The sequence below is a fragment of the Musca autumnalis genome, unplaced genomic scaffold, assembly GCF_047663935.1.
Source record: "Musca autumnalis isolate F117 unplaced genomic scaffold, ASM4766393v1 scaffold_1, whole genome shotgun sequence".
NCBI classification, from domain to species: Eukaryota; Metazoa; Arthropoda; class Insecta; order Diptera; family Muscidae; genus Musca; species Musca autumnalis.
Window position 1 is genome coordinate 11,128,660 of NW_027411644.1, and position 27,362 is coordinate 11,156,021.

Consider the following 27,362-nt stretch of genomic DNA (forward strand, 5'->3'; position numbering starts at 1 on the left):
ATATAATAAGAATCAGCGATAATGAACCCGTTAAAAAGGCGTATGACTACATGCCACATGGCGGTGCACGCAGAATCGGCAGGCCTAAGCTTCGATGGAGCATACAAGTGAATGATGAAATGAAAAGGCGCGGTATCAGAAAGCGAAACGAAAAACGGAGAGAATTGGAGATCTTTTCTTAATTCGGTCTATGGAACAATTGTTCTGTAATGGGCCAGCTAAGTAAGTAACACTAGTAGAGATCCTTGCAGTTATGGAACATTCCAGTTTTGTGTAATCGTTTTTGAATGAAATGAAAAGAGTAATTGTTTTTGTTTGTTTGTACTAATAAGCTTGGTTTAAATTTTTATTATTTAATAATAATTTTTATCGATAATAATTTTTACAAATTTTTGTAGAGCTCATTTAAAACTAAAACAAATTGGTAAACTAAACTAAAATTTTTAGGTATACAACTAAGATTTTATGAATGAGGGTGGGGAGAGCAAGAGAGAGAGAAAAATGGAGGCATGTTATGGAACTTATAGTTATTTATTTTGTGTTTTTGTTGGTGTATAATACAAATTCAATGGAGAAAACAATTGAGAAAATTCGTTCTTCACTTTTTTATGATTTTGTTCTATTTACAACTTAAATTTAATAACATTTTATTTGTAATATTTTAAATGTTCAGGTATTTAATTAAAGGTTGAATTTTTTTAATTTTATAAATTTTTCGATTTTTTTTGTTAATAATTTGTTATGTATTTTTTGTTGATAATCATTTTGTTTGAGGAAATATTTGGCTTTAATTTACAAATACAAACTTAATAGGAATAGTTTTTTTGCTTTTGCGTAAACATTTTTTTATGGGGCGTTTAAAACATAAAGAAAGCACTAAAGAGTAAAATTTTATGTGACGTCAAAAGGGAAAGGAGTGCACACTTCTGTCTACCAAGACTCTGGGTGAATCCTTTAGAATACGAGTAACTCCGGAACTCAAGGGAGAAATGAGTGGGAGAGCCTAAAAGAGAACTGTTACATGTGTTTTTAGCTTTGAAATCTTGTTGAAGCTTCTCTGAGATGCTTAAGATTTTAGCTTTTTACAAAACACAACAGCTTACCCTGGTAGAAGGAGAGGGGTTTTATGAAAAATTTTCCTAAAACACAAAGACCTAAAATGTCCTAAGAATCTCTTTCATTTATGTTCAATAGGCTGTAGCTGCTCCGGGATGCATTAAATGGTGGTGGTGATGATGATGGCCAAAATGATTCAAGGGATTCATGGCATCGGCACCGGCTGTGGGGGCGGCAGCGTGATACCAGTCAGTGGCAGCATGGTGTTGGGCCGCTGGGTGGTAGAGCAAATGATGATTGGGATGATGACCTCCTACGGCCAACATTGAGGCTGCGGCGGCATTACCGGTGGCCGAAGATGTTGGCGAACCAGCCATACCCTGATGATGATGATGACCATGATGGTGGGATCCTCCAGCTGCCGTCAGTGAGGGTGGTGGACCCAATGGAGGTGGTAGATAGGCCGATGAGGCAGCCATCAATTGCAAAGCAGAAGATTTACTTGATGCACTTTCATGATGATTCAAGTGATGGTGGTGATGATGATGCTGTGACTGTTGTTGTTGCTGCTGTTGCTGTTGTTGACTCGCCAGTGATTGTTGGTGATGTTGCTGGGTGTGATGTGAACTGCTGTTTGTGCTACTGCTGCCACTTGAAGAGGCTCCCAGATGGACATTGTGCATTGTTGTTGTGGGTTGGCCAGGTTCAGATTTAATGGAATGCGGAGAGGATTTATTTAGGCTACCGTTTCCTGATGAATTATCGCTTGTTAGCCGGGCTGAGGGTGGTGTTTGGGCGCCACCGGTCACTATACTCGATGAAGAAGATTCTTCGCCTTCACTGTCATAGCCATGAGAGGGAGATTTTTCATCTATGTTACCATGAACCTATAAGGAAAAAATAGAAAAAATGGAATTAATGGACGGGTAAATAAAACGTTGGGCGCCACCAATAAAGCAAACGGCTTCAAGGAGCTTGAAAATGTGTATGTATGTAATTTTTATTCTTTACGAAAACTTACCTTCATGTGCTTGCGCAGTGATGATGGATGAGTATAGGATTTATCACAGCCATTAATGCGACAATTGTAGGGTTTATCCGAGGTATGGACATGTGAATGCTTCTTGCGATCCGATGAATTGGCAAAGCGACGATCACAGCCTTCATGTTCGCATTTGAAAGGTTTTTCACCTGAAAATAATCCAAGAAAATAAGAGAAAAATTAATATAAATTTATAAAATCGATATTAAATTTTAAAATTAAAAAAATTGTCACATGGAAGAAGAGTATTATGGACCCCAAATAAAGTAAAAACACCAAGAAGAAGAAAAACAATTATGGCAACACTCCACATGATTAATGAGACAACAGTGTGAAGAAAATAACAATGGCGCCTCTTGGCATTTGAGAGCAATGAAACTCAAAACCCAATAAGGAAGAGCAACAACAACAACAAAAAACTAGCATAACTGGGTGACAAGAAGACTGGTAAAACCCATAAAAGGGTGTGCGTGTAAATTATTAAGGAATTTAAATAATTTTTCAATATTGAAACTAAATTTGGATCCTTTGTACTATAAATGACATTATTTATGTTTGTATGTAGTATGTTGTACTAACTAAAAAAATGTGAGTATTCATGTTGTTGTTTTTTCATAGTGCTTGTTTAATTTAATACGCTTTGCCACAATGTAAACAATAAACGCTGTCATTTAGAAAGACAAAAGGAGTTTGTAGTGAAATAAATAAAATGCCATAAATTATTGGAATAAGGGCCCTTTATAACTTCGTTTTTTTGTGTGCACTGGGACTCTATTGTTTGACATGACAACAAAGGTCCAGAACAGGGAAAAGGGAGGGAGAGAGCGAGTAGAAAAAAGATGGTTATTGAAATAGCAAAATATAATTTAACACCTGTAAAAGGTGTAACAGGTCCCAGGAATGCATTGGAGGATATTCTTTCTGGTGGTGAAACAAAGTTGGATAATAATTTATCGATTAAACAATGTGAACCCAAAAAAAAGGGGAGACACAGAAATCAAAAACCAAAGAGCGACAAAATTCTGAGAATCTATAAAAATATCATTTAATTACATTTGATTTGAGAAAAAAAAAAGAAAAAATGAGAACAAAACCCCGGCCATCAAACCTTTGTCAAAATGAGATTTGAACAAGGCTGTAACAAGTGATGTTTGTGGAGGCCATAAATCAGTTAATTGGGTGGAAAGATTATAACAAGAATTTATAAGTTTTTTAAAATAATTTTTGTTTTTAATGTCTTAACATTAAAAAAAAAAATATTTTATATTTTCATCTCTTTAATATTTTGTATTATTTTATTGAAAAAGTTATTACATTTGTGTAAAGGCTTTTTATTAAATTTCAACACTTGGGGATTAAGTTTTTTGGGGATATTTTGTTTTGCTTTGTTGTTGTTGTTGTTATTGTGGTGACCGTTGAATGGGCCTTGTTGTATGTCGTTTGACATTTTTAAAGTTTAAAGCGGATTAAGGCTGTTAAAATGTTATTTATCAATAAGCGTCGTTAACAATGAAAAGTTGTTGTTGTTGTTGGTTGAATAAAAAAGCATATCAGCAAGCTTTCAGGTACCAAAAATATTGCCATAGGCAAGCATTGACATTGAAAATGTTTAATTAAAAATTATTCAAGAAATTAAAGGGGACCTTGTAAAATTAAAAAAAAATAAAAATAATAATAATAACTGAAATATTGAAAATGAAAGAATTGAATGAAAATTAATATTTTAATAAACAAATTTTCAAAAAATTCCTCCAGGCATAGGGAATTTTTTCAAAGGAAATTTCTATGACTTTCAGCATTTATTTGAAAATGTTATATTAGGATTAAAAGAACTTAAAATTGGAAACGCCCAGTTTTTAATGGAATAAATATTTTAATGGAAAACTTTTCAAAATTTTCTTCTGGCATTTATGTATAAGGCAATTTTTATGATTTTGAAATTAATATGTTAATGTATAATTAAAAACAAAAAAATAAAAATTATTAAAGAAATTACAAGGGACCTTGTAAAATAAAACAATTAAAATAATAACTGATATATTGAAAATGAATGAATTGAATGAAAATTAATATTTTAATAAACAAATTTTCAAAAATTTCCTCTCAGGCATAGGGAATTTTTTCAAAAGAAATTTCTATGATTTTCAGCATTTATTTGAAAATTTTAAATTAAGGGATTAAAAAAACTTAAAATCGCCCAGTTTTTTAATGGAATTAATATTTTAATGGGACAATTTTAAAATTTTCTTGTGGCATTTCTAGGGGAATTTTTCTGATTTTGAACATTTATTTGAAATTAATATTTTAATGTATAATTAAAAAAAAAACAATAAAAATAATAACAGATATTATGAAAATGAATGAATTGAATTTGAAAAAAAATTATTATAATTATTATTATTTTTTTGTTTTTGAAAAATATACAAATTTTCTTTTTTCATAGATATTTATCTTAAAGCGAATTTTTTTGATTTTAAATATTTTTTTTCAAAGTTCAAATAAAGTTTCAAATAAAAGAACTTTTAAAATTAAAACAAAAAAACAATAGCGAAAAATTGGGAACGCATTGATTTGTAATGGAATGGAGAATAGATATTTTAATGAAAACAAATTTCAAAATTTTCTTCAGACATTCCTAAGGGAATTTCTATGATTTTGAATATTTATTAGAAATTAATTAATTGATATAATTAAAAAAATAATAATAATAACAGAAATATTGAAAATTATCGAATTGAGTTTTAATGGAAATACATATGTAAACCTATCTTAATGCGAAAAATTTTCCCAATTTATTTCAACATTTATTTTTGAAATTTTTATTTTAATGTATAATTAATAAGATTGTTTAAGTCTGTTTAATAAAATAAATATTGAAAATGAATGAATTGAATTTTATTGAAAATGAATATTTTAATTGTAAAATTTTAAAATCTTTTTGAAATAGGGAATTTTTTGAAGGGAATTTCTATGATTTTGAAAATTTATTGGAACCCTGAGAACATTAAAGGAAATACTAAAAATAACAAAAAATTGGGAACGCATTGGTTTTTAATGGAATGGAAAATTAATATTTTAATGAAAACAAATTTCAAAATTTTCTTCAAACATTTCTAAGGTAATTTCTGTGATTTTGAATATTTATTAGAAATTAATTAATTGATATATTAATGTATAATTAAAAAAATAAAAATAATAAAAGAAATATTGAAAATTATCGAATTGAGTTTTAATATGTAAACATATTTTATGGGAAAATTATCCCAATTTATTTCAACATTTATTTTTGAAATTTTTATTTTAATGTATAATTAATAAAATAAATATTGAAATTGAATGTATAGAATTTTATTGAAAATTAATATTTTAATGGTAAAATTTTGAAATTTTATTGACATAGGGAATTTTTTGAAGGGAATTTCTATGATTTTGAAAAATTTTTTGGATATTTTTAATTTAAAGGAACACTGAAAATTAAAGGAAACACTAAAAATAACAAATAAAATTGGGAACGCATTGATTTTTAATGGAATGGAAAATTAATATTTTAATGGAAAAAATTTCGAATTTTTTTTCCACCGATTTTCAACATTTATTTGAAAATTTAAAATTTTTGTTTTTAAAATTATTTTATTGGCTTAAATTTGAATATTGTAAAATCCAATGAAATACCACAAAATCAAAATATTTCCTTCTTTATAATTTTATCCAAAATATCATTTTTTTGGTTTTTCAAACAATTTTTAAATATTACATTATTTTTGGCTTTTAAAATCATAATCAATTATTAAGAAATAATTAAAAAATGTTCCTTTCGCTAATATTTTCTATAATGGCAAATTTTTCAGAAATGAATATGTAAATTTTCTGAAATTATAATTTCAATAATATCACCAAAGGTCGAACCAAAACATAAAAACATTGGGAAAATTTTCCAATGTATTTGTGACATTGGAATTTTTTTTAAGACAATTTCTGACATTTTCAGCATATATTTGAAAATTTTAAATCTGAAATTTAAATATTGTAAAAACAAATGAAATACTACAAACTTAAAATCAAAATATATATTTTTTTAATTTCAACCAAACATTAACAATTATTGGTTTCCAAAAAGTTCTAAAATATTCTTTTATTTGTTGCCTTCAAAAACAAAATCAATCAATATTAAATAAATTATTGCTCTGTTCCAGAACTTGCAAGAATCTACTAATATTTACTACGTTAACCATTTTTCCTTTATGTAATCGGAAAAAATAGTAAAAATTAGTAGATTATTGCAGTTCTGGAATATACCATATAATTTCCCAAACTTTTAACTAATCCAAATATTTTTTTCCTAATTTCTAATTAAGTACAATACCCCGCGCTCTTCATACAAGAGCTCATGACAAATTAATTTTTAACGCCATTTAACTTGGCTGATGCATTCCACACCATTCTGCTAAAAAATAACAACAACAGTATTATAAAACAACAATAACAACTGTTACCTCAGCTCGTCACAGAAAGGTGGGAAGGGAGAGTAGCTAAAAATAATTTATGAGTCTTATTTGAAATGACATTTGACATGTCATTGTTAAAAAACACCAAACAAATGAAATGAAAATAATAGAAACTATGGAGGGAGAGAGGGTAAGTGAAGAGTCGGAAAAAATTGGAAAGAAAATTTTAAGCCCTGGTAATAAAAGTTGAGGTAAATAATGGAGTCACGGACAATAGGTTACTTTAGAATGAAGAGGCAAATTAATGAGCCCCAATAAATTTAAGACAAATTAATACTTTTAATTTGAATTTAATAAGGGGGGTTCGAAAAAGGTTAACAATAAGAGAGAATTAAAGAGAGAGAAGGGGTTACAGAATAATAATGATATTCAAGTAATTTTAACACGTATTTCACATTTTGCTTGACAAAATTCCTATTTAGGTTAAAAAATTTAAAATTTGGCGTAAATGGCGCCCAACGTTCTTTCTTAATTTAGTTCGAATTTGCCTCGATCGTTCTTAAAGAAGGTTTGAGCAATAGGCCTTTATGTTATCACACCATCAAGAGAGACTTTGCAAAACGTTGGGCGCCACTTATACAAAAATTTTAATTCTTTTTTATAACTCTCTTGCATAAAATAGCCTATAATAAAAATTGCTTTAATTTCCAATAAATTCTAACCTTTTAATAATTATTTTTAGCTAAATTGTTTTAGTATGTATATTAGGGTAGAAATTTCCTGGCATTTAAAATATTTAATTTACCCTTAGAACAAACTTTTTCAATTTTCTTACAACTTTTTTTGGCTTTATTACATTGAGAATGAAATATTTTTTTCCAACACTAACGACTTTCACGTTGTTTTTTCTCTTCTCTATGCAGAACACGAAAAAACGAGTGAGAACGAAAAAAAATACAATTTAATTTCCATTTAAAAAACTGTCAATTGCAGTTCGAAATCTTTTTACTGGCATATTACTCTCTCTACCCCGGTTCCAGCCTTCGCCAACATTACATAAATATCACATGCAAAGTTTTTTTTTTTTTTTTTGTAAAACGCCATTGCCTGAATTACATATTCAAAGGTCTTAAACTAAATGCTGAAAAGATATTAAGGCGTGTAGCCAAAGGAAGAAACAACAACAAACATTTAAGGAATTTGAATATTTTTGTTTACCCTTGGAGAAAATTTAATTTTATTTTAAATCACACCCATTCACGAAACACAAACTCCTGGCAGTGGGACAATGATTTCCGTTTCCACCCAGCCAACCCCACGCAGAAACACGCACATCACTAAAATGGTGGGCTTATTGTTGTATTTAGGCTTTAGGATTTTTACATAATTTTCGCATTATATTTGAGTTTTGTTTTTTTTTTTTTTTTGGTTGGCACCAAAACTTTTATAGGCTAAAGGATTTTTTTATTAAGTTTGTTGTATAAAATGAAAATTTAGAGCTTTGCAATTGTTGTTTTTATGTTTACTTTGGCTTAGATATTTTTTAATAATTTTGCATAATATTCATATTAAAGGGGGGATTTTTTTAAACCACCAAAACGCCATTTTTGGCAATGCAGTGCGTTATTCAGGAGATCAAAAGAGCAGAAAGTTATTTTTTGGAAATAAAAATAGCTTTACATTTGCTGAATACTTTATGTTAGTGTGGCGTATATTTTGCCCCACAATGTTTACATAAAATTGTGATTTTTTTCACGTTCCACATTTTTATGTCTTTGGTTGTCTCCAAATGGGTGTTGTTATTTTTGCATGGCTTTATCAGATTTAAATCTTTATTTGGGGGATTGGGGGTTGGGGTTGCCACACAGAAGCCAGCCAGCCAGCCAGGAATACAACTTCACATTGGTTGGGGAAATTTGTCGTCTGGAAACGTATGTTTTAAGGGTGTTATTGAACATAAGTTTTTGTTCATTCGTTTGCCATTGTGTTATGTACATACGTATCTACATATATAAATACATATGTATGTACGTAGCAATAAAGCAAGATATTTAAGCCTGTCAAAAACAAATGTACGACAATTTTCTCCCTCCATTGCAAAGCTTTAGTAATAGCACAACGTCATCAAACGAGTACTACTGTTAAAGGAAATCATAAAAAAGTGGAAATGGAAGGGAAGGGCAAATTGAGGGAATGGAGAAAAACTATTTTTTTTTATATATTTTACATATAAAAGAGATAATGTGGAATATAACACAAGAACAAACATTTACAATTGATTTAAATTTTTTATAAAATTGACCCAATTTAGTTGCTTAAAAATGCAAATATTTTTCTTTTTTAATGAGTCACCACCAACATTCCATACTAAACTGATTAATTAAATGCCGAAAAAATTGACTGAAATCATTCATTTAGTATAGTAAAAACAAGACAAATCTGGTTGCTTTTGTATAAAATAACACTTTGCCATAAATAATTAACAGATTCTGAATTTGCTGATATTCAAACAAAGACCGACCAACCCGACCAGCCAGCCACACACTCATCATCACCAGCCATACTCCGCTCGCTCATCAGTAAATAACAAAAGAGGACACAAATAAAGCGGAAACGTTTGAAAAGAAATTAAATATCCTCTCGTAAATATCATCACTGTCATAAATCATCATTAACAGTGAGTGAGTGAGACGCACGTCCGTCCCCTTACTCCCCTCCCGTTTGGCACAAAGACCCACAAACTACAAAAAGTGTCAACACACACATAAAATAACAAAAAAAAAAACATAAATACTGAAATGATGCGCAATTTTATTTGCCATCATCATCAGCAGAGGCTACTGCCATAAGCCATTGTTATGCGGAAAACCTCCCCTTTTTTTGTTGTGGCAAAATGTCACAACAAAAAATATATTTGTCATTTTTTTTCCAACGCATCTCATCTCTTGGCATTTGCTAATACCTTTTGTATCATTTTCTAATATAAAACTGCATGACAGAACGTTAGAATAAAAAAACTGCAACAAAATGAAATATTTGTTAAGCAGTAGCCAAGGCAAATAGGGCAAAATAGAACGCAAAAAAGATCACTAACACAAGAGGATTTATTGTTTAATGGGATGGTGGTGATAAAGCCGGAAGAATGGATTCCCAATCCTCCAACAAAAAATTAAAACTGAGATCCCTAACCAAAATAGTTGAAATGGAGAAAGGGACTCGTCTCCCTTTTTCTCTCTCTCTCATTATCTCTGTTATAACTTTGTTTACACATTGTTAAAAAATCAGCTGTTTAACAGTGATAATTAATAGAGTTGCCAAAACCATCATAAATTATGTAAATTTATAGACAGACTCTCATTTTCTGTCACACTTGAATTGATTTTTAAATTTTAGGGGTGATTTTTATTATCTTTTTGGTCATCCCTGATTTTTGCATGTAAAATACCAGAAAAGCCTGCTGAAATATTTCATAATTTCCAGTCATTGTTCTCATTCATTGAGCCATTGAATAATTGCCTCTTTGGAGGTCAGCCTTTAGTCCTTTTTAAAGAGAAAAATGCCAAAATATTTTAACATTCTGTGGTTTTGAGGAAAATTCATTTCAGCACCAATAAAGAAATAAATTTTACACATGAAAGACTTTTTGGGTATTGAATGGAGATTTTTGTTTTGGAAAATATGTTTTAAAGTTGGGTAATAAATTGCTAATGAGGGGAGAAAAGTCGGAGAAGGTTTTGGGAGAAGTAAAATTAAATAAAAAGAAAAAATAATAATAAACAATATTTACGGAGTGGTGGACATGGTATCACCATGATTAATAATATTATGAATATAAATGCCCTAATATTTTAAATTAATTTGAGTTTGAATTTATAATTTCTCAGAAGATATTTGGTCTGTTCCAGAACCTACTAGACTATATTATTTTTGAAATTTTTAAAATTGTTTATAAAATTTAAATTTTTGAGTACGAGAATATTCATTAGCTTCGTTCCCGTACTTTTTAGTAGTAAAACTCGTAAAAGAGAGAACTGCAAAAAATTTGTTCTCATACACAAGTTTTTTGAAATAGTTCTTGAACCGAAAAATGGAAATTACTTCAAAAAACAGGAACAAATGTCAAAATCGGCATATCAGCCAATCAGACGCCGGTAACAATGTTACTATTTTTTTACTCACCCAAATTTGTCGTGTAAAAAGTTTTTAAAGAGAGCGTCATTCAGCGCCATTTTTGTTTAAAGAGAAATGAACATTTTACAACTTTTTTGTGTACGGGAACGCTTTTTCGGTTAAAATGTGTAAAAGTGGTAAAAATTGTAAAAACTTTTTAGTTCTGGAACAAAGCTATTATTATACAAATAGTATTCGTTTTCATTTATAAATATTGTATCCTCAAACTAACCTAAAATCCCTTACTTTGCATGCATTTTATTCCTTAAGGCCATTGTCTTTAGAACTGTCGCAAACAGTTGTCTATTTTCTAAAGAAATTTAATTCATAATTTTCTGAATAAGTTATGTAAGTATGTTACATATTCATAGTACATACATACGAGTATATATGCTTTTGACATTATGTCTGTGTACCATAAATCTACCCATTCCTCTTCGGGTGACTTAGACTTGTCTTCAACAAAATTACTTGTTTCCAGACAAACACACACACAAATTAAAGCTTATGGTTTTATGCTTAGTTCCCGCCCACACATATACAGAAAATTACCAAGAAAAGTAGACAATGTTTTGTAAAAGAAAATAGAGAAATTTAATAAAACAAAGATTTTTAAATTGGAAATTTGTGCAAAAGGGAATTTTAAAGGAAGCCTTAAATATAGACTTTAAGAAGCGAATAGGTAACCCTGTTTAAATTTGAGAGTGTATAACAGATTTAAAATTTTAGGTCTGTACGATAACCCAAAGATTTGTACAAATTCGTACAAATTTTTACTGAATGCTGTTCGATAACAAAATTATACAGCAAAAGAGAGCGAGTTTGGAGAGATTTGTGACTGAGAACTTGCAAATTTTTGCTGGGAAAATTTGTCCCGCAAAAATTTGCAAGTCTGATAAGCTGACTTTTAATCACCTGTTCAATGTAAACAACTCGAAATGTTAACATTTTTGGCCAAGAAAATTTCACAATTGCACTTTTTTTTTTTTAGATTCCAAAGCTTTGTGGATAGAATTAAAGCATTAAATAAGTATACTGCAATTTTAAAATTGATGTTTTTGTTCCGTTGGGTTTAAAATATCAAAAGAAACAAAAACAAATTTCATACATTTTCAGAAACAGTTGACTTTCTTGGAAGTTTTTGTTTTCGATAACTTTCTGCAATTTTTCTTGCTTGAGAGAGTAAAATTCACTGAGAGAGGTGCTGGAACTGACTGAGTAATTATTGCTGGGAAAGTTATCGTACACACCTATTATCAAATGCCGATCAAAGAACTGAAGAGAAACTGTTTTTAGAGAACCTTCAGGGCTGGATATTTAAAATGTATAAAATATTAATATTAAATACGAATAACATTTCCCTTAAAAATATTAAGAGGTCGAGTGATTTGAACCTGCACCTATTAATTTATTTGAAAAAAGTATATTTTTCTATTATGAAATTAGTTTTCGGCAAGCAACTGGAGTTGGGTTTCAATGCATAATCGACTTCATAGTTCTTTGGAGAATTTTTAACAAAATTTATTTCATTTATTTAGAGAACCTTCAGGGCTGAACATTTGAGATGTATAAAATATTAATATTAATAAAATGTCCCTTAACAATTTTTAGAGGTAATCGACCTCTTTTGTCAAATTCATTCAATATTATACCCCGGTTACACTTAACCGGTTTAACCCAGTGGGTTTGGATTCCAAATGTCAATTCCATAGCGCAAACGTCAAATAAATCCTCTCGAAGTAGGTTAACCCGGCAAAAAACTCTAGTGTAAACGTACTTTTAGTGATTTGAACCTTCAGTTATTAATTTATTTGAAATTTTTTACTATGAAATTAGCTTTCGGCAAGCAACTGGACTTTGGAAAATTTCTAACAAAATCTCTTGGCTGATCCCTTGAAATAATTTAATTTAAAAAATATGATCACCAACTTCCACACCTTTTATTTGATCAAATATCCTCAGAAACATTCATTCATATTCCCAATACTCAAAATGTCATAATTTGTTTTTTCTCGTCATGAGTTTATCAAAAAAATCAAAATCTTGTTAATTTTGACAAGTTGAAAGAAATAAAAAAACACCAACAAACCTCTGCCTCTGGCGGTCATAACCAAACCCAAGTAAAAAAAGGAAGAAATGACAGTAGAGATAAACGTACAGCGATAAAGAAGAGTTAATTTCCAGTAAATTATTGTAGAATGTTTCAATACTGTGTTGTTATTACAAAATTTTTTTATCAGTGATGAACCACCAGTGTTTTCAAAACAATCTTGATGACATTTTAATTTCTTTGCCTACTTATGTTACAGAGGGTTCAATCAGCAGCAGTAGGCACGAAATGAGTGAGTGAGGAGCGTTGCTGCTAAGATCAATGAAAACAACGACAATGATTAGCCGGCTAAGGACAATACAGCAGGAGGAGTAAGACTAAAGATTAAAATCTTATCTCAAAACCATGTAAGAGGATTTAAACATTCAACACCTTGTTGACAATATTCATTCATGAAAATGGAACTCTGAAGAGACAGCAGAAAGATTATCATCTGCTCTACTTTTTTTTTGGTTGACAAATTTTTCAGCTTTTCAACACTTGGTTGCAGTTTTTGTGCTAATCTCCGTCGGCATTTTGCTACAAAACATCGTACCTGCCTTTGGCAAACAAACAAAACAAAAAATGCAGAAGATACCTTCTTTCATTGTTGTTAAGCAGCTCCTCTTACTTTAGGGGATTTGTTGTTTTGTTGCTTCCAGAGCAACAAGAACAGACCTAAAGAAGTAAAAAATCTTTTGTCATTTTTGCTTGCTTGGTTGGCTCGGCTTGTTTGTTTGCTTGCGTGTTTCTCTTGAGCTGGCTAATCTTTATGTTGCTGTTTTGTTCAGTTCAATTCATATTGGTATGATTTCAGCAGCGTTTTCTGGTGAATGTTCTGTTCTCCCAACCAACCATCCATCTATCTTTTGGTGCCTTGCTCTTGATGATGATACATATTTTGTTACCTTCTTTTGATTCCGCTTTTTTCTCTCCTCGTTCTTCTTATTTTCGGATAATTTTACACACTTCATTTGCCTTAAGTAATGTATATCGTTGACAATAGGCTTAAAGACACTTCATAGACTTATTGTCTGGGTTTGGGTTTTGTGACGTTTTTCTTATTTTTTGTTTTCTTGTTGTCTCTTGCTTCCTATTCTATATTATTTACGATTATTTATTCATTGGGATCTTTTTGTCATCATGATGGTATTTTGTTGTTGTTGTTGTGGGTAATGATGATACCCTACTTTAAGTGTCATCTTAAATAACACTAATAACTATATTCGTATGAAAAACCGTTTCAATATTGAAATATAAACAAGGAATACAATAGGCTATTGGTGACAGGAAGAGGAGATCACAACAATAAATTGTGGAAATGTGAGAGATTAAGGGCGAGGAAAAATGAAAGAAGCAATTTAATAATAATTTACAGGTAAAAGACAAAAAAGAACAGCAAAATAAATTTGAATGAAAAAGTGGAAGGATCTGATTAGGTGTGAACGAACTAGTTTATGATTATCCGAAAAATGCACTTGTATTTTACGAATAACCATTTCCCAGCTCTGCAAGTGAGAAAGCTTTCTCTTCTATTAACTATTTGAGAGAGTTTTTGCCATAACTGTTATAAATTAGCCAGTAGCTATTTTGAGGGTTACCAAGTTCTAACATAAATTGTGGGAATGTGGGAAGGAAGAGTCCCAAAAGCAGTAGTATTTTTTTAAATTTACTGTTATTTCTTGGAACTAAGACAAAATTATCTCAAGTGTTTATTTGAAATAAAAAATTTCCCACACCATTTGCTACTGTTCCTTGTGGTTTGGAATGAAAATGAAATTTGAGATTTTTTTGTCTCTTTGCGCGTGTTAACTTGTTTTCATACCATAAACTACAAAAATAAAATTCTAAACCAAAATAAACTTTTTGGCCAATTATTGCTGCTAGACATAAAAACAACAAGCGGAGGCCAGACAGAGAAGTCAGATGATCTTGTGTTGTTGTTATGTTTTTACATAAAATCTTTTCAGCATGTCACAAAACTGTCAAATCTGATTAGTGAAAAGACTGAACGGAGTCCCATACACAGTTGTTGTTCTTGGCATAGCGAAGCAACAAACAAAATTCTTGAGCAAATGAAATTTGGTGTTTATTTTATTAATTGACTTTTGGCCCGATTTGCTGTATAAAAGTATTTAAATGTGGGCATGTGTCAACGGGAAAATATTTGGGTTAAAATAACTTTTTTTGGCTGGCTTTGTTGTGGCAACACAAAAGGCGTTCAAGCAGAAATGTTAAAAAAATCAATATTTTTGTGGTGGGTCATGCAACATTTTAAGTTTGAAACTTTGGAGCAATCGAACACATGTTTTGTGCGGGAAAAACAAATTTGCTGAAATTTAAAATTTCAAATTCATTCTAAGCTGAATCCTCATGTATTTTTTTTATATCCCTCTAAAGATTAGTAAGGGATTTCTTGACTGGATTTTTTTTTCGTTTTCTCCTTTTTTCTTGTTCTCCTTTTAGAGCTTCACAAGCCAAAAAAAGATTCTTTTGAATTTATACAAGTTGACAGTTTAATTTTATGGTTTGTCTGTAGCTGATCTGTTTTATATGAGTTGGAGGTTTCTTTTGTATTCATTTGATTATGATACCTCTTGGCTTAATCATAAAGTTGAAAAAGAATTTGAAATATGTTCCTGGCTATGAGAAGGCAAGCAAGTAAGTAAGGCAAAAAAAGGTAGCTAAAGGGCGTTACTGGGATGTTCTTGGTGTTGGCAGTCGGAGGAGAAGTGCCAAGGAATTTGCTTGTGTATGCAAAAATTAATTTCAAATTATGACAGCTCAAGGTATTTGGAACAAGAAAGCTTATAAACTCTTTTCTGTGGCATATCATTCACAGAGTTGAAGTTCTTAGGAAAAATGTGGAGGGCAAGAATTTAGGAAATTTTTAACAAGAATATTGGAAAGATATTTGAAATATTTTGTAGCTAAATTTTTTCTTCCACCCTGATTGCAATAGCTACGCCCTCTTTCTAGCTAATCCTTTCGTAAAGAACCCTTGCCATAAACCTAATTTTTGAATATGTACATAATAAATGTAATAAATAGCAAAGAATATGTCTCTATAATCGGCTCAAACATGCAACCCATTACTTTTCGGGTAACAGATAATAAACTATTGTCATTATTAGGCTGCATAAAAAGAGGTCTTGGTTCTCTAATAATAAACTAGCAACCCTTGTTAGTAGATTCAACCATGGAAAAAAATGGCTACTACATTGTTACAATTTTCCAAACCTGATATTGTGAAACAACCCTTTTTTTATAAGGAACCCACCATTACAATTATCTATGCAGCCGTTTGGTCTCATCATATGTTCGTTACTTCATTCATTGCCTCGTTAATACCTTGAAATTATAATGAGTCTACTTATCTGTTGGCTATTTGTTAAATATCCAAAAAACTAAGTATATTTTGACATTTATAACACGTATGACTGGTTTTCTTGTATGATGCCGTATGTCAGCCAGTTATGCTTTATAATTTTGGTATAACAAATTTTCATTCATTTAATGTATTTGATGAGTAATAGGGTGTACATGGGCGTAATTACACAAATGACACCCTTATTTTTTGAGTTTTTAGAATTACAATATGGGAAATTATTTTTATTTCGTGCTAAATTTTTAGTTTGCAAATTTTAATAATAAACTAGGATTTTTACTAAAATGGAAATATCAATACTGCGGTAATACTAGTTATGGTCCTGAAACATTAAAAATTTGATACTATTTTTGTCTAATCAGAGGAACATGTTCTGTAATCGATAAACCAAGTTGGACCTTACTTAAATTTGTTTAGTTTATATACCGTCGTTGCTACAAAATTTTATAAGAATGTTAATTTTCAATATTTTTAATAAGAAAATATATCACATCAACAATGTGTTGTTAATATTTAAGTATACACTCTAAACGTTTTGCAACAAGATGCGACACAAATGTGCGCAATTTTAAACATTTGTGTTGAAATTCTATTTTTACGCATAAAAAGATTCAAATTTAGCCATTTATTGTTGCATATTCATTCACTTTAGACACATAGGTTCATAGTTTCAGCACACTTTATGCGTGAAAATCACATTTCAACAAAAATGTTTAAAATTGCGCATATTTGTGTCGCATCTTGTTGCAAAAAATTTAGAGTGTAAATAGTTTAAAATAAATTTGTTTAAACGGAAATAAATTTGAAATATTTATTGAAGGTGGATTTGATAGTAAAATTATTATATTAAAATTAATAATTTGATTTTCGCTCTAAAATATGTAAACAACACATCACTATTATTAAGATAATATGTACATATAAGTCGTAACATGGTAAATGTACTGGAAAGAGTATGGTCCTTCGACTTGAATAATTTTTATTTTGTTTGCTATGACCTGTACAAACCTCATAATGAATTAATTATAAAAACGAAATTCCCTGGAGGCAAAGGATTGCTATTTTGTAGAGAAAATTCGTTATAAAGAGACTTTAACCTGTGAAAAAGTATTTTTTTGAAATTTATTCTTTATAGACGCGTTCTTTAAAGAGAAGTTCGATTTATTTTTCAATTCTTTTTTAATCATATTAATTCTTTTTTAATAATTTTTAATCATATAATTAAGATACTGTAAATATTATTTTTTGATCTTTTTTTAAACAAAAAAAAAATAATAATCATAATATTGGTCCTATGGGATAATTATTATGTTCCTTTCCTATTATTTTCTGTAATTAGCACGAGAAGTTTATTTACATAAATATGTTTTAATGTGCTTTTTGCCTTACAAACAAACATTTTAACTTCCCTCCACTTTAAAAGCAATGAACTTTACCTTTTGCTTTATAATTTTGCCAAGTGTTTACCCCACAAACCACTTTAGTCGGGTTACTATAATGGGTTTTTATCAAACCACACAAAAAATAAAATACGAAGCAAACAAAATAATTAAAAAGAAAAAAAAACGAAAACTATAAAAAATCAAGAGCAACCAAGCAACTAACCATTATACCGATGTGGTGTTAATGCAAGTAGTGAAAACAAACTGGAAAAAAGCTCATTACATCTTTGTTTTTGTTGCTGCTGACATCCTTCTTTTACAACAAGGGTCATTAAATGGTAGTTTACTCCTCTTGGAGTGCATTTAAACTTCTCGCATACAGTTTATTCTAACAAAAAAACTGGAAAAAAAATGGAATGAAAGCAAAAAAGCTAATTATGATGGCAGTATGAATGGCATTAGAGGGTAAACATGGAGTGTTAACTAGAAAGGAACTTCACGCCGTCATTTCCTGGGAGTTTATTTTCCTCAACTGAGCAGAAGAAGATGTTGGTAATAAAGTAGTAATGAAGTATTTAATTTTAAATATTTAAATTTTTGTTGTACATTTCCACAATTTGCAAATTGATTGATGACTTTATTTTGCTTTTCAATTTATTTGTTTTTTGTTTGTTCTCTCTACAAAACATATTTGTCAATATGGAATAATTACTTTTTGACTTTTGTTTTTGACATGCCGTTGGAATTGCTGTTATTGTTGTTGTTGCCATAAAATCCTAAATCGTTTTTATTTGTCTGTCTTTTGCCTTTGGCCTTTTTTTGCCATCAATACAATACAATTCTAAGAAGGATAACATTTTTGTTTGGTTCATGCCCAGCCAAACAGACAATGCCTCTGTTGGATTGCTCGCTCATGAAATACACAGGTATTTTATTTTCATCATAAATATTTCATCCTTTCTTTGACATACACACTATATACATATTTTGTTTTTATTTTACTATGTGTAAAAATTCCAAAATCAGTCAATTTGTTACGCTTGTTTGTAATACTTGTTGTTGGTGATGTTCTTTTCAAAATTTGAAAGTTGATCTTTGAAGAATTTTGAAGAGATATGGAGTACAGAAATCCAAGAGAAATAACAATATATGTATAAAAAATTTTAATATTAAGGGATTCATTGAAAAATGTTTATGAGAGCGGTTTAAAATCCATTGAAAAATAAATTTTCGCAATTTATTTTAAATTTTCTATTATTAAAATAAATGTCCCTATTATCTCCTTTACATCCATAATAAATTTATAATTTTGTGGCAATGGTAACCCTTTTCGGCTTAATTAAGCTTTTCTCTATTCACCAAGAGATCTTCTTTAAAATTTTGAGGGTTTTAAAGAAAGAGAGTTTAATTATAACAGTTCGGATGTGAATGATGAGTATTTAAACAAGAAAATAATAAATATGGAAGTGTTGGGACAAAGTTGAAAACAAATATTGGTCCTTCGACTTGAGATAGTTGTTTTTTATTTGGATTTCCTAACATTTTTTATAAAGAAAATGCAATTATAACAGTTAGTAGGTGAATGGTGAGTATTCTCACAAGAGTGTAATACAAATTGAAGTGGTTAGAGAAAGTTGTAATCTCTGTTTTCCTAAATCTATGGCTACGTTTACATTAAGGCGCAATATTATACCAATGACTTGATGGCTTAAATGAAAATTCTTCAATGGAATTTTTAGGATCAAAAAAAAACTTGGAAACAAAACAATTAATTTTGCTATGGTTTTCTCAGCACTTTATGGGAAAATAACAAAATCATTAAGGATTTTGAAGCAACAAATTACCTATTAAGTTACCATAACAAATTTAATTTCCCAACAATTAAATATTTAATTGGCAATTTATAGTAAATTATTTATAAATAAATGCAAATTTGTTTTGAAAACTTAAAGAATTTGGTTTGGTTTGAATGATTCATTATTTGTATTGATTTGTTGCCTACTAAATGATGGCATGCTCATGTTTTTTGTTAAATGTTATCTAACATTTGATTTGTTTATAAAAATTTAAATTGAAATTAATTGCTTTTTTCGCCTTAATTCAGAAATATGCAAATGTTGTTTTCACGTTTTGATATATAAAAAAATAAGAAGAAACAGACAATAATTTACATAAATTTAATACCAAAAGAAATCAAAATAAATTGAAAGGCTGATTTTTTAGACAAAACTATGGCAAAAATTATGCTAAATTAATATTTAAAATTTAAAAAGCTGTTATTAAACTGTTGACCATTTAAATTAAAATTTCAAAGCCCTTTGCAATGAAAACAAAAAAAAAAAAAACAAAACAAAATTCATGGCCATAATTAAGTAATGGAAGGTTTTTAATGGAAATGACAACAAACAAAAGGCCTCAATTTAAACAGAAGTCATCAAAGCAGGGAACAGGGGCGTTAAAAATAGAAAAATGCAGGGGGAATTAAAAGAAATATGGGACATTTGTTAAATTAAAAAGTAATAAAAGTTTCCCTAATAACTTCAATATCACCAAAACATAAAAAATAAATTTGAAAAACGAAAAGTTCTAGGACACAGAAGCCATTACATAGTCGATACGTCTGAAGATCTGCTTAACCACCAGTGAAACCAGGTAACGTAATTTGGTGACTATGTGGGTTCGAGTCCTCTTGGCTTTTCTTTTTCACTTGCAAATAATTTCCGATCATCAAGCTTAACTCTAAACGAGAAAATTAATAAAAAATTCCCCTTTTATACCTTTTTTGCCACATCTCTGTTTCTGGTTTCGTACATTTTGTCCATCCTTTGACCATTTTCATTGTATGTCATTTAAATACTGCCTGTTTTATTTTGTATGTATTTTATCTCTGCTCTTTTGTACCACCAAACAGCCTCAATATCCTTTATATTTATTGTTAAGTGTTTATTAAATGCAAACTTTGCAAACAATTGAATTGAAGTTGTTGTTGTTGTTATTGGTGTCGAAAGTTTCCCAGTAAAAGCCTACATGAAAATATTTGTAGTGTGGCTGGATGAGGGGGTTTTCAGGTTGATAATAATAATTGTTTTTGCAAACACCTTTTCTGCTTTAATATTACTCTGTGTTCAACATAACACAAACAAATAACAACAGCAACGGCACATGTCCTCGTCGTATGTACGTTCCATGTCCTTTTAAGTTCCGTTATGGAGAGTGTGGTTGGTTGGTGCTGCTTGTGTACATGTGTCTGTTAAACCGGAACCAAACCCTGTTTTTCTCTGACTATTGAATGTATGTTCGTTTGTTCTGTGTGTTTGTGAAAATTTTTCCTTTTCCATTGAAAAAGCCTTTTTGACAAGCAAGTAAGCAAAACACAAAAAAAAAACAAATATGGCGTCACATATAGTATGTTTTCATTTGGAAAAAACAGGGAGGCAAGGACATAATCTGCAATCATGGCTTACCAAAGCGGCGTCGCCACTCGTTGTTGTTGTTGCTGTTGTTCTTATTACGACGACTCGACATACTCAACAATACCCAACCAATACTGTACCACAACAACTGCAAGTGACAGTTAAATTTTTTTCGTATGGTCTGCTCCAGCTATAAATTTTTTGGCACTTCACTTGTTAGGCATTTAAAAGGAGAGAGGGAGGAGAGAGAGCAGGAGGGAGTCAAATGGAAAATACTCAATAGAACTTAAAGAGGTTTTTGTGTTGCGGAATTAATTACTATTTTTCTCGATATCACAGAGGAACAATTTTTATCGTAGTAAAATTTGTAGATGCTTGCAGATTCTGGAACAGACCTACCCCCATTATTATAAGTCTTCTTTTGTTAGAGTTTGGATTTTCCGGAAAGATTTATAGCGTTCCGGTTTACTTTATGTTAAAAGTGATCATTAAAATTCAAGGAGGACCTCTTGGCATAAACTTTTAATGTTAAAATTATATTTTTAACGCCTCCAAATTGGTTTATTTTGCGTTTTCATATCCATCCAATAGTAAAAGAAGACATGTTATAATGGTCCATAATATAATATTAGGTCAATTTTTGAAAATTTAATATATCGTTGTTCGATTTTCTCCTCAACTAGGTTTAATTCGATTTCAAAAATTTTTCAAGTTGATTTTTGATTTTTAGGCAAAGTTTTAGACCCGCCAGAAAAAATAGAGGAACCCACTGAATGAGTTCTATTTAATGATGCAGTATAATTAGAAAATTTTTTAAATAATTTATTATTTTAAAATAATTTTTTTTCTGTAATTCTTGTTTCCAAAATTGTATCCCTTTGAAATATTTTCAAAATCAACAATCGTTTTAAACTCATTTATTAGCAAATTTGATGTTTTATTTTTTGATACCTTACTTATACTGTTATTCAAAATCTTTAACTCAAAACTGGGTGTATCCATCCCAGCAACCAACAACAAAAAATATTCATTCAAAAATTGCAAATCATTGGAAAGTAATTAAATTGTTAACAAACAACATATGAAAAAAGAAAGACAGAAAAAAAAACATCTTTAGAATTGATGGCTGGCGTCGGCAATACAACATTTAAGACATGATGAAGGATTAATTTTCAAAAAAACAAGCGGCACAAAGCCGACTTGTATCTCCAGGGAGATATTATTAACAAATTTTATAAAGCTAATCAAAAAATTTTTGATTTTTATGATTGCTTGTGTTACAGAAGTTGGAAGGTGGATTACAAAGCATTATTTGTTAGGAAGAGGAGTTCAATGATTTTCAGTAATTTGAGGCAAATTTAAATTTTAAAGAAAATACAAGACAAGTTAATTATGAACTTGTGAAAGATTTAAAACAAATTAAATATGAATTGGATTAGCTATAAAATTAGATTGAAAAGGAAATTAAGGTTTTACCACATTTTGAAAATATTCAATATTTGAGTTTTTTCAAAATGTGGTAAAACCTCAATTTCCTTTTCAATCTAATTTTTTTCGATATTATTATGGAAAATACTGCTATCGTAATAAAATTTGTAGATTCTTGCAGGTTCTGGAACAGAGCATAAGTTTTGTATTTAGGAATTTTATTTATAATGAAACTGGAACAGAACTATTTATTTTGAAAATATTCAATATTTGAATTTTTTGAAAATATTCAATATTTAATTTTTTTTCAAAATGAATAGTTCTGTTCCAGTTTCATTAAAAATAAAATTCCTGAATACAAAACTTATGCTCTGTTCCAGATCTTGCAAGAATCTACAAATGTTATTACGATAGCAGTATTTTCCTTAATAATATCGAAAAAAAAATTGGAATAGGAATTAGGAATTTTATTTTTAATGAAAATTTGAAAAATTATTAACTAATGAAATAAACGCGATAAAGAGAATATTGATTGAATGCTGAGGATAAAATTAAAAAAAAAAAAAAACATTGACGGAACTATGGACCTGAAAGAAGATACGGACCAAGTAAGCGCTAGTTATGGAATTGCAATAATGTAATTCAGCTGTGATATTAGTTTTTAAGTCGTGTTAACTGTCTTTTATGTTAAATTAGTATAAAAATATATTAGTATGTTTTTAATTGAATTTTTTATCACTTTTTTAAAAGACTTTTTTTAAAGAAGCGATGAAACGTCGGTATGAAAAAATAATAAATTCCTGTTTTATTTGCTCTACAATACTTGTCATCTGGAACCGCTTAGTCAAAGTCCACAATAGAGTTCCTGAAACTACTCGGAAATGTCATGAAATTAAGCGTGCTTAGATCGAGTTCCGCAATAAAATTATTGTAGTGGGGAGTACGATCTAAGAACACCTAAATTCATGTCATATGTTTCATTAAACCAGTATAGTGGGGACTTTGGTTTCAAAGTTAAAACAAAATTTTGAAACTAGTTTGTATTTCTGAGATTTAATTTATCATTTTTGTTTTTTTAAATTTAATATTTCCCTTGCAAAGATGGGCAAAGATATGCCTAAAACTCCCAACAATTATATACCTTCTTATTTTCCATTTAAATGTCTTTCAATATTCCTCAAGAGGTAGAGGGTGGTCCTTTAAAACACATTTATTGATTTGTTTTATATAAATATTTTATATACAACATCCCAAATAAGTGTTTTGAAATCCTTTTTTTTTGCTTGTAACCAAACAACCAACCAACCACTTGAACATTTACCACTTCTCTTTGACACTTTCATGCTGATTTGACACGTGTCAAAACTTCCGTCAACATTTGGTATAATGTTAAAATACCAGAGAGAGAGCACATGTTTGAAAATACAAGGAAAACGAAAGGCCATAAAATATTATTTTATAAGCAATAGGAAAAAAGGGAAAGGGAATTTCAATCAATTGAAGGCCAAAGAGGACAATTGGTGGGTGGGTTAGAGTTTACAAAACCTTTGAACTGCAATCAATTGAAACATTGAAAGATGTTGGCAACAAAGCAATCATATGGCCTGATCCCGTACTTTATAAAGTGTAAAAGTTGTAATAGTCGTAAACGATTTTCATATAAATTTTGTGTACGGGAACGCAAAATGTGTAAAAGTGGTAAAAATTGTAAAAACTTTTTAGTTCTGGAACAGAGCTATAATAAAAACATATACCTAATGCCTGTTCCAGAACCTGCAAGAATCTAAAATTTTTTACTAGGACACAATTATTCCTTTATGTTATCGAAAAATAGTAAAAATAGTAAAAAGTAGTTTTTGCAGTTTTGGAACAGACCCATTATTTAATTTTTTTTATTTCCCAAAACGGTAAAAACTGTATTTTTGTCATAATTTTGTAAACGTAAATTCTGGATTTTATTGTCATCAAAAACAGCTGCAATATTTGATTTTTTTTGCAAATTTTATTAATTAAGACGTGAAGGGGTTTAGGCTGGTAAACTGGTTCATTTTTAAAACCAAAATCATATGGGTGGCTTCATAGCAAAGTAAAAATTTTAAGATTTTTTTAAAAATAAATTGTTTATAGATTAATACCCTAGACAGACGGCAGAGTTAATTTACATTAAGAACTGTATTTAATTTCACCCTGACAGACGACAGTTTCTGCATTTACGAAACAGCTGTTTGCTGGTCAACAACTGTTTGGTTGTTGTTTGCAATGCAAATTGTGTCTCAGAGCATGAATATGGGCTCTCTTTTACAGCATTGCCATATTGAAATACCTAAATTCAGTTTAAATTCCCTTTGATTTTGTGCATTAAGAATGTGGATAAGGCACGAATTAATTTGAATTAAGGCAGTTAATGCAAATTAACCCTGCCGTCTGTCTAGGGTATAAGTTCAGCTTTACACATGTCTTTAAAACAAATATTTATGGCAAAAACGTCATTTATTTGAAAGATACCTATTCGATGGAATTGACAACCTAACTAAAACATGTTAGATGCAAATTGGGCTCAAGAGAAAAACGCCTTGCCACCATTACGGATCCTATAACTCTATTCCATTACACATTTCTACTACTTGAAACCCTTCCTCTTCAGATTAACTTTCTTCTTCTTCTTCTTCACAAGATTAACTTTTACAAATCTACGGCTTTGTAATGGTGACTTTGAAACAATCCGCCAAGTGTTACAAGAAAAAATCTCTCTCTCGAAGAAGAAGAAAAACAAACAAACAAATTCGCCACTTATCCAAGGCGTGAACTTTCCGGCTAATCTTTTGCAGAAGATTAGAAAAACAAACTCGCAGAGATTAACAAGATTTGCATTGAAATTGAAAATTGCAACAGGTAAACCAAGTCGTTAGGCAAGGTGCACAACTTTATGACTTTTTGACCTCAAAAGAAAACGGGGAAAATCCTCCACCCAAGAAGTCAGTGCAAACGCCTACCGCTTAAGTTTTTTTAATTTGTATATGACCGGGAAAATCCCCCGATTACAATATCCGTTTTATAAGACAAATAATAAAATATGAAAAAACCGGCTTACCTGTATGTGTTCTCTTGTGGATCTTTAGATTTTCACTGCGTGCAAAAACTTTTCCGCATCCGGGATGTGGGCAGGCAAATGGCTTTTCTCCAGTGTGGACACGAATGTGATTGACCAACTTGTATTTGGCCTTGAAGGGGCGACCATTGCGCGAGCAGCCAATCCAGTAACAAATGTGGGTGGTACATTCGGGTCCGCCGACATGTTCCACCGTTAAATGGGTTACAATTTCATGCATTGAGTGGAAAATTTTGTTACATGTCTTGCGATTGTTGGGTTGACCGGGCTGATCGGGATCTATCCACAGACACTGCATTTCCTGTTTAATGGCAGAAGCCGAGGTGGGTGGCTGATGGCGCATATAACGCAAAAATGCCCCAGCACCGGCGGGATGCATACCCATGTGTTGGGCATGGTGGGCAGCATGTACCGACGGAAAATTGGCATGATGTTGCGCATGGGCGTAGGGATGGGTGGCATAATCGGCCATACCCATGCGCATTTGATGCGAATGGTGATGATGGGCCGCCGCATGGTGATGTGAGTGGAAAGGATGTTGACCGAAGGAACCGGTCAAATCCGGATGATTGGCATGTGAGGCAGGAAAGGTGGGGAATAGCATGGAGTCGGCGGCACTGGCACCTTGGCCCACAGCTTGAGCTGAGGCTGAGCCAGACATGTAATCCTGTTCGCCACGGCGTCCCAACAAAAAGTCTCGCGATGAATATGAACCCAATTGGGTATTGAAGGGCGCATAGCCACTGTTTTGATAGGCCGATGAGGGTGATGACATATCACTGGAAATGCCCGAAGACATGGCTGAGGACATGAGGCCACTGGTATCCAATTGTTGTTGGGTATCGTCTTGGGGCGACTGTTGTTGTTGCTGCTGTTGCAATTGCTGATGGCCACCTAAGTCTGTTTGTTGTTGTGCGGTATTGGTGGGTGACATGCGAATGCCGTAGGTGGCCAAATGATGTTGACTTGTGGTCGTGGGATCAATGAAAGCGTTCATCATCATTTTGTAGGAGTTTTCTTTTTTGTAAATCTTTTTTTAAAAGTATTTGTTTATTTCTTTGTTTATTTCTTATGGTTTTTTCACAATTTTCAACACTTATTTTAATTTTTTCAAAATTTATTTCTTTTTATGATTTCTTTTGCGTTTTTATGTTTTACACTTTTCTTATCATTTTTCTATCACTTTGATTTTTTTTCGCAATATTTTCTTTGTTTCGTATCACTTGTTTTGTTGGTAATCCGTTATCAATGGCTTTTGTTTGCTAATAATTCCGTTATTATTTTTGTAATTCACTTAAATCCATTCTTTGAGGAAATTGAAATTTTTTTTGTTTATTTTGAAAGATGATGGAGTGAAATTTGTTAACGCGTAATAGAGAACCACAGCATGCATGGACAAGCGGTGATCAGCACAACTCTCGACTAAACTTAACGTTACAAGATGCGCAGCAGGACTGAACTGACTCCTGAAATATTTTACTCAACAACGATGTGAACACAGTCAAATGTTGTGTATAACGGTTGGTGGTGGTGGTGGTTGCTGCGCTACGCTGTGTGTTGTTGTTGTTGCTGTTTGGTTGCCGTAAGGCTGTGGTTGGTAGGCTAGCGTGTGTTTGTTGTTGTTATTGTTGGTTTTGCTTGCTGGGCTGACTTGACTGCCTGCCTGGATTGCTTGGTCGGTCGCTGTTAATAATGAAGCCAGCAAAGATGACGACGGCAACCAGAGGTGACTACAAACAAACGAGGAACTAAGCGCGCGAGTAATGTGGAGAAACAACAAAAACACAACACGGCGTAGTAGCAATAGTTGTTGTTGTCAGCGCTGTGTGTAAACGACTGT

The 27,362-nt window shown here is 30.9% G+C and overlaps 1 protein-coding gene across 1 annotated transcript; it reads right to left on the reverse strand.

The window, feature by feature from the left end:
• Positions 1-693: 693 nt before the first annotated feature.
• Positions 694-27,362, reverse strand: opa (Zic family member odd paired). The gene is made up of 3 exons (XM_073963254.1): positions 25,505-27,362; positions 2,078-2,247; positions 694-1,943 (listed from the first exon to the last, which is right to left on the reverse strand). The coding sequence occupies exons 1-3, from the start codon at positions 26,523-26,525 to the stop codon at positions 1,188-1,190; spliced, it is 1,947 nt and encodes a 648-aa protein (XP_073819355.1). The 5' UTR covers positions 26,526-27,362; the 3' UTR covers positions 694-1,187.